General features: G+C 37.6%; 1 protein-coding gene across 1 annotated transcript in view; it reads right to left on the bottom strand.

The window, feature by feature from the left end:
* LOC139710801 (SH3 domain-binding protein 2-like) overlaps positions 1 to 14,351 on the bottom strand; it is a 61,522-nt gene that overhangs the window by 33,203 nt on the left and 13,968 nt on the right. The window contains exon 3 of the mRNA XM_071622708.1: positions 11,298 to 11,770. Within this exon, the coding sequence (XP_071478809.1) occupies positions 11,298 to 11,334 (37 nt within the window). The 5' untranslated portion in view covers positions 11,335 to 11,770. The remainder of the gene's footprint in view (positions 1 to 11,297; positions 11,771 to 14,351) is intronic.

Raw genomic sequence — 14,351 nt, 5'->3', positions numbered from 1 at the left:
CTTCAAGTTTTATAATTACACTCTACATCATATCATTTTAGTTCAAGAAGTCACTCAAACATAACTGCAAAAAAAATGTTATTTTTAAGAATTCAATTTAAAATCATTTGTACACATATCTTGTTATATACTTTGTGATTCACCTTACACTATTCAAGAGAGTTTCTTACAAATTGTTGAATCAATTGATTAATGAACTACATGTATGCTTTGCATTATGTTTTGCCTATCCTTTGATGGGAATAATCTGTAATTGCATAAGGTATCTCTATAATTTAACTGAACGTGCAGAAAAATGGTGCATTTCATGTAATTTTTCTTAAAAATATGAGTCTTCACAAAAGCCATTAAGCCATAGACAGAAGAGGTCTCAATCATATTTGGTTGTTTTTGTTTTTTTTTTTTGTGTGTGTGTATTCACTTTCTCTACACCGAATTGACTACATATGAACAGAAAAAAAAGAAAATGCCCACTTTATTCCCTTCCTGAGATTGTAGCAAAAGTGTCATCAGTGAAAAAGTAAAACTTCATAAGTACAAATCTACTAAAACAGGTGGGTAAAATTACCAACACATAAACAATTACCACATGTTAAATCTTACTTTGAAGAATTGCGCGCACACACACACAAATAGCTTTTAGGAGTAATAATCACACTTAAATATGTTTATATATACATTATACATTAGTTATCCGCAAAAATCCACTAAGTTGTGTTAGCTCTGCTTCAGGCTTCCCTGTCCAAACAAATAAAAGTATTTGTTGCAAATTGTCTTTCACTTCAGAAAGCCAAATATATTTTGGTCATTAAACAAAGCCCGACCAATGAAAATATCAACGCATTCAAACATATTCTGACACCCCAAAAACAATGACATAATCTGCATCCATTAGCCATAATCAGCATCACAGACACTGGAGGTTCAAAATCAATAATAATGTTAGTGGTAGCACTACCAGGAAAAAACAGAAAATGTAAGCAGAAGAGAAGAGTTTAACATAGGAACTCCTGTTTGAAATCCTAGAACCTTTTCCACCATACCTCACTGCTCAAAAAAAAAGTTTCTCAGACACTGTTGAATATTTATCAACCATTGAGAAGTGATCATGGCATCCACAGGTTGCAATATTGATGAAATATGCATGAAAATGCTTGAAGTATAATATTTTCATCATATTCATCCCAAATTTACTGATCTATCTGTGACATCCCTACTCCAACATGTACTTGTGTTTTTGGAAGGGGTGCTCCCTCACAGACTGGATAAACACACATGTAGCCTACAATCAAATGCTGTTATCATAGAATTGTTCTGTAACATGGACTGCTTCATTGAAAAACAACTTCTTGATCAGATGTCATTTTGCCTGTATAAATAAGGGCAAAATGTGAAAAATACTTAAGTGTTTATCGTGTTTAATACATCATCTATGAGTGCCCCCTCCCCCAGTCCTTCATATTACCTATCTCGCCCCAGTGACGAGATCAGATCTCATCAAAATATACCTCTCTCCGGGAGACCAAGAAAGTATGGTGTGTGCAGTTATCAGATATTGCATAATCACAAAGCTAACTTTTTCTTCCAAATACAAGTGACAAATTTTACCTTTGATATCTTTGGTATTTCCTTTTCTTTCATGAATAGTCACGCATACTATGTTCATGGGAAACAAAAATTATTCACTCATGCATAAAAGGAAGATGCATTTATGGTATACTAATTCAGAAACTGTTTCCCTCCAGTCACCTAATGAGTGTACACTTTGAACAACTCTTGTGTCAATATCTCAGCTTTATGTGAACGTCACTGAACAGCAGGATAATATCAGTGCTTCCACATCTAGCCCAGATTTCTCTGATTCAGTCACTCATTCATATACTCCAGGGTGAGAACCAGAAGGGCATTATTGCAATTTTGGGGAGTATTGAGGAATTGATATCATGCTGTAGAGCTATATCCTCTCTGCATTATGGTATCAATCTTAAATTATTTTCATTATCAGTAAAATGTTAAAAATTAAAACCAATAGGGTGCTGTTTTATCCAATACACGAAACAATGCTTATAAATCTACTCACTTTTGATGAGATAAATCTTTTATTTCATAAAAATTGACTGTTTCATTTTTAATATTTACACTAATATCTTAGAACACGATAGCACTCTTCTGGTTGTCCGCTGACGATATGTGCAATAATGTGATAAGGGGAGGGGGGGGGGGGGGGGGGGGGGGGGAGCGGGTAAAGCCATACTTACGTCCTTGATATGTGAATGCTATAGAGCTGCCCGGCATGATGTAGTCACTAATGAACGAAGTTTGTGTATATTGTTAAATAATCCATCAACATTGAAGATCCAAACAGAATTCCAATGTTTTGCAAGATGTACCCACTGCTTTTCCTACAGTCAGTGGAGGAAATTCAGTCAAAGCATGATCCCATACCACTTCTACTCAACAAAATATGCGAAACACTAGACTTGAATTCACTTGACAGTCTTAATGAAGTATAATCAGAAGATGGGAAATGTCAGTTAACAACAAAGCTAAAGTATCCTTGATTTCACCCAAAACTGGTATCGATGGCATATTCCATAGCGAGTTCATATCACGGTGCAGGTAAACACACATATCAGAATTAAAGCATTGCATCACATGCGCAGACTGTCTCCACTTTGTGGGAGAAAAAAAGTGGCACGGATCCGGATCTGCAAAAATACACCACCTCACAAATCCTCAAGGTTTGATAGGGGAGACGACATCCATGTAAATCAGAGCCAAAACAAACAATTGATTCCAATGGAAACATGAAAACAAACAAACAACCAGTATCACAACACTAGGAAAAAAAAAATCTGCTTTCAAGATGTCAGTCTGCTGATTGCATAACTTTTTTTCCCATCACCATTGCAGATCATGTCTTGGAAATAGACATAGTTAATTAACTCCAACACAAGGCAGTTTGAATACAATCATCCACTGTGTTTGGCATCACTGGTTTAAAAAAAAAAAAAATCCAGCAATATACTAATCTCCCATCTAAGATCTAGTGCCTTTAAGCTTTGCTCTGGCAAAAGAACACTGCGTGAATTGAATCCACATCCAATCCCCCTTTGGACATCTTTGGAGTGATAACTCATGCCAGTTGTGTCCTGCTTTTGCTTTCTCCAAATAGCACTCTAAATGAGCCAGCCTTCTCTGGTGAAGAAGCGGTTTAAAATGTTTCAGCAAAGTTGATGCAAGTCTCACAGCTGATGACATTCCAACTCCAGGCGACAATGGACTGTTTCTCACTTAGACAAGTAAGAGGCATATTTATCAGTCACATGGGTCGACCACAGCGACTAGTCTATTGTTCCATATGCTCTTTTAGTTTCAGCCGCAGACGACACAGCCCTGGAATCACCTTCGCATTGCATTTAGCATCCGCAAATATCTCCAAGGACTAGCACCACTTCAGAATCAGCAGTGAAGAGCTCATCAAAGAGGATGGAGATGAGTATCGATACGGAAGGCGGTAACTATACCAAATGGTAATTCTCCTTCTCAAGACATTTATGCCCCCATCTCTCCATCACAATTAGTGCTCACTGGTGCTTCAAGCATTATTGTGTCATTATGTTCCTCTTGACTTGGACTCTGAGGAGGCTGCAAACTTGCCTCAGGGCCATTCACCTCCAGCAGCACCAGATTGTCATCTGCAAATCAGTCTGCATGTTTCAGCCAAGCAAATCCCCACACTTAGGCTGCGCAGGCTCTTTGTCACTCACGAGGCACACTTGTCGCATCAACCATTTGTCGGTGCCGTGTTTATGGGGTGGAGTCGTACGCATATAAATATATCTCTCTTTCTTGTGGCGCACCACCCCCGAGGAAGCCGAGAATTTAGCTCTGCCTCTCCACGAGCTCGCGGACTGAGGGCGTCAATGAGGAAGTGATGATAACTTGAGAACGTAGGACAACTTCCTGACAAACATGAATGGCAAGGGTCTATTCACCCCCTTTTCTTCCCCCTTTTCAAAGCAACTCCAGTGTGTAAGGGGACACTTTATGGCATTCATAACAAAAGAGTTTCACTTTCTCTGTGCATCCCAGGAGTCAGCAAAGAGCAATTCCGCAAATTTTAATCGAAACCACTGGTTTGACTCTGCAAAGTAATCACAATTAAGACTGAAGAAACATCGCAACAGACAACAATTGATTTATTCTACAGTTTTGTTCACATTCATATTTTCTCTTCTCCGATGGAGGAACCACACAAAGTTTCTGGATACTCAAATCTTTTTTTAAACTGAACCAACAGGAAAACGAGATTTGTTGCAGTGATAAAAAATTTTCACAGAAAAAAAAAGGAATTGTTAAAATATTGCATTCTTTTTAAATGATAAATCCTATTTGAAAATAGGTTATTCCATAATTTCTTTTCCGTGAAAATTAGCCCCTTCTTGTCCCCTCTTTCACTTTGTATCTTTTTCCTGCCTGATGAAAACATAGATATCACGGTAGTGAATTTTACATTGACAAAAAGAATTCAATTGTTTTCCTAATCTACACCAAGAGTACCATGCAGAAAAGAACATAAAAAACTTGAATTTGATTGATTTACCATTAAGGAAGCAATTACTTGGTCGTAGGTGAGCAGCTACAGGCTAATGGCTTACAGTGCCCTCCAAAGGACTACCAAATGAGGGCAAGTATTCTGCCTATACTAGAGGGTATTACGACTGCTGACAAGGGTTTGAAGCACAGACCTTGTGATTTAGAGTCCGGTGGTTTATCCACTGAGCCACAACAGTGAGACATCCAGCTTCATCTACCAGAGACACAAGTGCCCTCTACAGGAATGGGCAATGAGGGCAAGGTGTCTTGCTTTGAGAGCACTACCACTGCTGACATGGGACTTGAACCACAGACCTACATATTGAGAGTCTATGGCCTTATCCACTGAGCTACTACAGTTCCACATCCAGCCCCACTTAGTATAAGACACAACAAGTGCGTGTCGAGGTAATGGAAATTCAAGCCTTTCACAGAACTCGCCACATCTTATGCCACAATCAACTTGCATTGTTCGCCTGAATCAAAACTTAAACTACTCATCAGTCTTCATTGATGCAGTCTATGCTGACAACTCTCCAACTGATTGACTTTCAAGTCATGACAACAGATGAGAAATAGGGCTTGTGCAACGCAACTATACCTCGATCTCTACGCCCCGGAATTCCCGCATTCACAGACTTGTCAGCAGCCCAGATCAGCATGTGTTATCCTCCACACCAATGTGCCTAGAACTTTTTGTTTACCTTTGCATGTTCTGCAAACTACTCAGATTTGCATCAAGCTGAAAACTTTTAACTAACAGCTTTGACAACAAGCATATACCGTATGTGCACGATGGGGCAATTTACGTGTACCGGTACTTGAAACCTTCAAGTTTTGCAAAAGTATGCACAACTACAGCGATTAGGAGTGTTGGGGATTCATTCCTTCTTGATGTTCTATTGCAATTTTGCCATGATTATCACATTTGTCATAATTTCCTTTTCTTACCTAAGTTGATTTGTCTAAAATGTCCCTACTCAACAGAGCAGCAACGTGCCGATCAGATGATGGTATCTTTACAGAAGTTAAGGGCAAGTCCAAGATAACACGCACGTTACGTATGGGACATTCAGAGACTTTTATGACCTGAAAAATAGTGTTAATGACCTTTCATCATATTGAACTTCATCATGGTGATTGATATCTAGGAGAAGTATGATCATGTAAAAAATTGAGAAAAATGACCTTGACAATTATATTCTAGAAGAGAAAATATGTGCCGTTACGTATGGGACCAGAAAAATTTTGTTTTTTTGAACATTTTTTTCAACCTCAAAACTCTCTGAAAGTATATCATTCTACAACTTGTAACTCACTGTGATGAAAGTCACAACACTCAAGATTATCACAGGTAAGTTTCATGTCATTAGGCAAAAAGCTCTAATTACAGGTTCTAATTAAAGACAGACATGACGCGTTACGTATGGGACAGTTACGTATGGGACGGTTTGTCCCCCATTCATTTAGTGTGTGAAGAACTATGTTTATGGGTATTTTGCATAATTATTGAAGTAAAATCAGTTGAAACTACTCAAATACTGATCCAGATTGTCAAGGAAACGATATTCCCCAAATATTCACCATTATAATCATATTCAATCATATTTTTATATATTTATGACCAACCTGGGTATGCATGCCCTTTGTCCCCCATTCGTTTAGTGTGTGGAGAACCATGTTTATGGGTATTTTGCAAAATAATTTTGCAAAATACCCATAAACAAATTTTTGCATAATTATTGAAGTGGAATCAGTTGAAATTACTCAAATACTGATCCAGATTGACAAGGGAACAATATTCCCCAGATATTTACCATCATAATCACATTTAATCATATTCTATATTTTTATGACCAACCTTAGTATGTATGCCCTATTTTTATCAGGATAGTTACTACTGAAAAATTGAATAGTTTAAAGTGTTTACTTCCTATGATGAAGGGCAGTTTGCCATTCAGTTTCAATAAAATTCAGCTTGATACAAGAAATATCAAGTTTAATAAATAAGCAATACCTGCTGCATGGAACCCCAGTGATCGAGTAGATATATGATGTCTGTCTAGCAGTCAGGTCATTGATTCGAGTCACACTTCAGTATGTATACCCATGAATTTTGTTGTGGCTTCTATTGAAAACTGAATAAGGACAATTTGTGTATCACTTGCAATAAATAAAAAATAATTTTTACTTTATTTTTTTAATATATATCACAACCATTTCAAATTGGAACTCCATACATAAACTTTGAATTCCTCTAGTCTTAAGATTGTATTCTCTTAAGTAATTCATATAATTGGTTTCCAATCATCTCATTAAATGTTGAAAACGGAATCCTCATTTCTACAAAAAACTATACCATCCCTTTAATGCTGATTTTTCATTGTGTATTTTGCCATTTTCCCCTCCCCCTTTCTGAAAATTGTTCAGTCAAGTTCATGTATTGTTTCAAGTGTCTATAACTCAAAAAGTAGCTACAATGTTGAGATGCTTTCTTCAGGATGATTGACCATTTGTGTACTGAGAGACCTTCCCAGCTAGCTACATGCATTCACATGCAATATGTATGAGGATGTCCCATACGCAACGCATTTGTCCCATACGTAACATTATTTCAATGCCTAATAAAAAATGTTTCTTTTACTTTTTTTTCTTTTTTCTCTGGTATTTAATTTCTCTAAACAATAAATTAGAACTTTCCAAAAGGGCATTAAAATAACCTTAGCAATTTCAGAAAAAACCTAAAAAAATGACCTCATTTTGTTACGTATGGGACATCTCATGATAGGACACGAGCTAATTTGCATAATCATTTGCATAATCCCTAAATTTTCATACCAAGTTAAACTATGTGATGAACTTCTTATGTCCACATATAAATCAAATATCATTTGCTTTCCTTTGAATTAATATGAATTTTTATAAATGTCCCATACGTAACGCTGTGTTTCACATTTATGCAAATGAAGCCCTTGAAATTTGCATAGATTTACATAATATCATTTTTTCCTCCATGAAAATCAAAACTTCAACTCATAAGCTTCAAAATGATACCAAACATGTCAATATTGAGCGAAGATGAAATTTTGCCTTCTGAGGGGACCTTATCTTGGACTTGCCCTTAAACAAATCTTGACCAAAACAAGAAGAAATTGGACGAAAAGCTTTAGGTTAAGAATCTCTTGAGACTAGTCGCAGACAGAAATGTGAGAGCTACACTAACACAAAGAAAATTCTATTCTATTCTATACAAAGAACAGTAAAAGAAAGATGGAACTGCAGATAATGAACCACAATACATCCTCTGAAACCAAATTGGAGTAAAAGGACCAGTGATGCAGTGAAGATGTCTGGCGTTAGACCGAACCAATCACTGCTGTCGACTGATACCGCCTCTTTCTTGAGTTCTTACAGACAACCGGATGTCTGTTTTCCGAGCTCTAGCACTGATTCAACAAGCTTTTACAAATCCGGACGTTGCTGACCAGCACGAAGATGGAGGGCCCCCTCAGATTTAGAAAATGTCTACAGCCACACATGGTTAAAAGCTTACTACAACATAGATATCATACACTTTTACCAAGCAGGAAACACACATTAATGATATGGTGATATTTTTTTTTCTTTTCTTTCCTCTTTTTTTCAATTAACCGTTTCACCTAATATTGCTGTGTCTGCAAAAACTAACTGCTACAAATAAAGCAATAAAATACGAGTGAATTCTGTCTTACACAAGTCACACATTAAACATATATCATAGACCGAACAATACATATGAATGAATTATTAAAGTAACATCCATTACACACCACTGCAAGGAGATGCATATCTTTAGGGCTATGACTACAGGTTGTTCTCCTGCCCCCCCCCCCCCCCTCCCTTAATTGAAGTCTCTGTTCTACCGAGTCCAATTTGCCGCAGGCAGTGAAACCATTAATCAATCATGGGCAAGTCTATTGCGAGGATGTCCAATTAACATTGCGACAGTAACAGGTTTTCAGATGAATGGGGAAATTAATCCCTTCTTGTCGCAAGGTGCTCTAAGCTGCAGACGAGTCACGCAACATACAGAAGTGGGGTTAATAGGCAAAGCTCGTAAGGAGGTTTCTTTTTCTTGTGGGGGGGGGGGGGAAGGTTAGTTCAGGGTACTTAAGTACAGAAAAAGAACAGTAACATAATGCAACCTGACAAAGAATGGAAAAGTTATGTCATTTTACTCTCTTATTTGGCATTTGTTCCACTTCAAAAGAAACTTGACAAATGAAAACTCATAGACTCTCATTCATTTTGATCATGTTTCTTTGGAAGCTTTTTAGTATTTCTGGTCTTATTGAACCATGTGGTTAGAAATTTATGCAATGGATCATTACAAATCAATTCCAGCTGATTTCTCTTAAAATCACTGGGTTGTTCTTATTTTTTTCTACCACAACTACGCAAAAATTAGCCTTCGAGGGCTGGATTGGGCAGAAACATATAGGGCCAGTTCAGGCAAACTCACTGATCAGAGGGTTGCATCTGGCACAGAACCAACACAATGAAAAAATGATTGTTTTCACAGAGTTTTTGGTAAAGGAATTGATCTTAGAGGCATCCCAGACACGGGGTGGGAGAGAGGAGACAACATGGAGACTCCACCAAGAGGAGGAAATAGAAGAGACGATGATGTCAGAGTTTCACTTTCTCACTTTTCCCCCACAAAAGCAAGACGGTAAGTAAACATATCTAAGCACTTTGCGTGCGCTACATGACACTGTTGTTTTCTTTAATTCAAACATCTTTGACGTACAACGTCCCACCCATACTTGGCCCGGCTCCATCAAGAAAACACCATGGAGCACAACCCAAGCTGAAAATAGCACCAAAAAAAAAAAGAAAAAAAAAGAGTATTTTACTGGGGAAACACCATTTCTTCAATTATGGGAAGATCATAGTATGTGGGATATTTTCATTTTTTCTAGCATTATTAAATAGCAATCGACTTCCATTTTTTAGAAAGCAAGGGGATTGATATTACTCTGAACATATTTGTCATAGTCAAAGGAATAGGTACTTTTTGCAAGAAATGACATTTTGTGGAAAATTCTCTTTATATTTTCTATATAATGTTCTGCTAAGATGTCACAAACTGTTGTGTTCTTCTCATCCAGTGATAACTGTACCAAAACTAAAAATCTCTAACTTTTGAATGGGTTATCCATCTTTCCTCAAACTTTTCACTGATGTGTTCTAGTAATATTTCTGTATTCACTCAATCCACATGCATTTTGGGATACTCTCCCTTTAACTTGCTATGCTCTTTCATCAGCATTCCATAATTCAAACAGAATTGACCTTGGTGTGGTATAGCAAGCTCACTCAGGCCTCAGTCCAACATGAAGGCCATAGTGACACAATAGGGATTAGGGGGATTAGATAATCTTTATTCCTTGACAATTAAGTTTCCAGACATTTGTGTCAATCCAATAGACCAGTTCGTAATTCCACTTTGCCCATGAGCAGAAAAAGGTCATTTGTACAAACATTTTTGGTTTGTAAGTTTACTGAGATAAGCATCTGTGATGCGATGATTATTCATGTGATCCTTATCTAAATGGTGCTTGCCAGCACATCCACCTGAAAGCAAGAATGGTATTTTGCAATATAAAAGGAAATAGGCTGTTATTGCATTCAATACAAAACAATGAAATGGATGCCTGCTGCTAAATTGTCAACTGATGGAGTATTCTGATCACCTGGGGGGTGTTTCATCAACGTTTGTCAGCGCTGACAACTGTCAGCGCTGACAATTTCAGCAAAATCCTTGGTTTTGATTGGCTGAGATGCTCTGGTCACTGACTGTTACTATGGTGATTCAAGTTGTCAGCGCTGACAAACGTTGATGAAACACTCCCCTGATCTAAACTGATCTAAAGTTCATTCTTTGTTTGAACATGAATTCCATAAATTGTTACGTCGGGCAAGCTTATGCATTATGCCGCTTTGAAAACGAGTGAAGTGTCTAACCAACTGAGAAAAAAAGAAAGGTCATTTGTGCTAATGTGTACATGAGCTAATTACGAACTGGCTTATTATGCTAATTGGTGAACAAAGCACGGTAATGGTTAATCAACCCATTCCATACAGAATTCTGAAATGCCCATCTAACAGACTTAATATACAGGCCAACAGTTCCTGTACGGAACGGGTTAAAGCAAGAAGGTGTGTGTGGGGGGGGGGGTACTCTCTTCTATATCTGTTCGATTTAATGGTTTCAAAAACAAAGAACAAAAAAGACACTTTCAATGCTGCATATATTGTCAGCTACATGTATCTTCATGTCGTAAAAAAACACAATATCATTTATAATATTCCAACTTAGGACCAATCTCAAGTGTTGCAGATGCATACAGATAAAAATATTTAGAAGTGGTTATATTGGTGATGGAATTTTAAAATATTTTCCTTTGTTAAAAGATATGATTTAACGTCTGTCGATAAGATGGCTACTTTCTCCAGGCCTGAACAGTTTTGGAAGTCATAGTACAGACACATGACCAACAGCAGGCATCAACATTTAATTCTTAAGGCAAAACCTGCTTTTTAGAAATAGCAAATACCATCGTAACAGAAAAAAACAAAAAATCTCTTTGACATGTGACTAGCTCTCCACCAGTCAGCAGTCCACTAAAGTATACAGAAAGGTGACAGGTGTTTACCTATCTGATGCAATTCTTCAGGTACATTTGGCTCCATCCAGATCAGTTTTCTGGGTAGTGCTGATGTGACGCCTCAGGGATGCCGGGGAGGTGGAGGGCTCCCGTATGCGTCCACGCCCTCGATCAGCCTTGGTCAACTCTCGGCTCGGTGGCGCTGTTCACTACTTTACATTACAGTCAAACACACAGTTTTTTACGTTTTGTCCATCATTTGAGCTGCTTTTGCCTCAATCTGAGAGCAGTGCTACGTTTACAGTCATGCAGAGTTTCTCAGCTTTGCCTGGACTCCTCGTACAACAGCCTATCTCTTTCCAACCTTTTTACCCGCTATGATATCTTTGTTTCTCCGAGGGCAGCCGGAGGGGAACTAGAGCAGTCTTTGTGGAGTTTTGTCTCGCGGTGCTTCCAAAATCCGTCCCTGATGTGTTGCAAAGTTGAGCTCAAACTTATTGTCATGCACTAAACCAGTGAGCCTTGGGAGATGGAAAAATGAAATACATGATACAAATTTTTGAGAACATTTTGGTCCTTCAAATGGGCATTAACTCTCAACTGTCAGGACAAAATGAAAACCAACTTTATACAATTTTATTTGAACAGCAGAAGCAATCGTTGTTATATGTGTATACAATGCAGTAGTAAAGGTGGTAGTGATGGTTGTACCCAAATCAATGAAAGTGGTCACTAAACAGCTTTGGTATTGCTGATAGGAGTAGTATAGTAGTCATATCAGTAGCAGTTTATAGCAGAAGTGATGGTACTAAAGTGTTGTAGCAGTTGGGGTGATTATCAAAGCAATTTTAGCATTTTATGGCTGGACGGAAAATATATCTGTGGCAGAAACTAGTAATTCTTCAGGTGTCAGATGTGGTAATATTCAGGCAATACTGATGGCACTATAGTGAAGGTAGTGCGTAGCAGGGCATTTCAGCCACATAAAGGGATAGTATAGTTTTGGTTGAGATGGGGATTCAGATTTTACCTTTTTGCAAAACAGTTACAAACCACTTATGAAATGTTAAAGAGCATACAATTCTAAAGGAAATTCTGTGGAGGAATATGTGTGGGTGAAAATCTGTCTTGAAATGGCTGAGATATCCAAAACCAAAGTAAAACAAAGTGGTCCTAATAAAAGGTGGTTCCCACCTTTTATTGGGGTCCCTTTGTTTTTGGATATCTCAGCTATTTCAAAACCACTTTTCATCAGGGTAATATACTTTGAATTCCTCTTAGAATTGTATGCCAGTTTACATTCTATAGGAGGTTGCTCAATACCTCAAATAAAGTTGGAAACCTGAAGCACCATCTCAACCAAACTTATATCATCCCTTTAAGAATGGTTAGGTGGCAGTCATCAATAGACCAATTGCAGTCAATGAAAGATGTGGTCCTGCATCTAAATGTGTTAGCTGCATCAAATAACGATTAGGGGTACATTGAAAGTGTACCATCTATACTAGAAACTAGTCTGTGGTAAAAAGGGATTTTTTAAGCACACACATTCCCTTTGATTAGGAAATTCCAATGAAAGCTTATGATGAATAAATAAGAAACAAGTAAATCAAGGTTTATGAGCAGACAAGCCAATCTGCCCATTTATACGCTTTTGCACTACATTTTTTCCCCTCCAGACTGGTAAAAAAAGGTAACTAAGCTAGCAATTCTGTCAAACATGCATATCTACTGTTAGTGACTCATAGAGAAGTATCAGAATGTATTCAGACCTCATTCTTAATTACCAGTTGGTTTTTAGAGTGCATATTGTGTCGAGAGCTACAGCGTATTTACACACTGAAATGAATTGTTTGGCCAACAACTAGTGCAAATGACATTTAGATCAATTCTCTACGAGTGTCAGTCAAACACACAACTCCTGTTGTGCTTGCATGCAAAGAAATGTCCGTACATGCATGCACCGTAGTGGAACTATGAGGTCATTCTAAGCTCCATTACCTCTGCAATTGTGTTTCAGAGGTCAAACCTCGACATTTAACAAACAGGTACCCTAACTTAATCAAAACTTAATTGGAAAACATCTATGAACATGCATTGTCTGCTTGTGAGTTGAGAAATGTCCTCCCTGGAAAGCGTGGCATGTATTTTTGCTTTTAAACATTATGAATTATCGCGATACCAGCATGAAGCCAGTTTCTAGGCATATTGACAAACGCGTCTCTTCACCAATGAACTTGGGCTGTAAAAAAACCCCTCTATCAATACTGAGGGGGAATACCACCCTGAAGGGGGGAGGGGGGGGGGTAGGGCTAACCAATAATGGTTTTGTGGTGTGCGCAAATACCATATTGTCATCTTTGCACTCGTAGTAACGTGATCTCAGAAGTTTAACATAATGTGGAGTCAAGGTCATAAATTCAGGCTCAACAATGTCAGAGCATATTTTCAATTGTGATATGAAGCTCCTTTGTGGCTGAGTAAACTGTAATTACTTTTGCAGAGGAAATGTTATGTCCCTAGAAATTACCTCCTTATACGAGTTCCCAAGCCCATTTTTTCTTCCTTGTTGTTATTAAACACATTATATTTCTGTATTCTAGTTGACAATGGCAGAATCTAATCAGCAAGCATTACGGAACTGGAATAATGCGTCGGTTGAGAATGATAAGGGCGTTAAGTTGCCACTAAACCCACAGTGTTCAAGACAACTTAACGCCCTTCTCATTCTCAACAGATGAATGGTGGTAATGATAATGATAATGATGATAATAGTGATAATGATATTGAAAATAATGATAATGATAACAATAATGATAGCAATAACAAAGACGAAAAATGAAAAATGAAAACAAAAATGAAAAATGAAAACAAAAATGAAAATGAAAATGATGATGATGATTATGATATTGATAATGATAAAAACAATGATCATGGTAATGGTATGGTCGTATTTATCCCATATAACCTCTTCAGTATCAACCATTATCATCACCCCACCATTGCCATGGTTATCTATTTGTACACTTCAGGTAAAGAGGCACATTGCTGAGTAATGCAGGATTTGAACCCAAGACCATGTTTACAACTTCAGAGCCTTTA

Source organism: Diadema antillarum, unplaced genomic scaffold (assembly GCF_040938485.1).
Source record: "Diadema antillarum isolate AM-2024a unplaced genomic scaffold, OU_Dant_1.0 seq00001569_RagTag, whole genome shotgun sequence".
Taxonomy (NCBI): domain Eukaryota; kingdom Metazoa; phylum Echinodermata; class Echinoidea; order Diadematoida; family Diadematidae; genus Diadema; species Diadema antillarum.
This window is presented reverse-complemented; position numbering and strand designations above follow the sequence as displayed.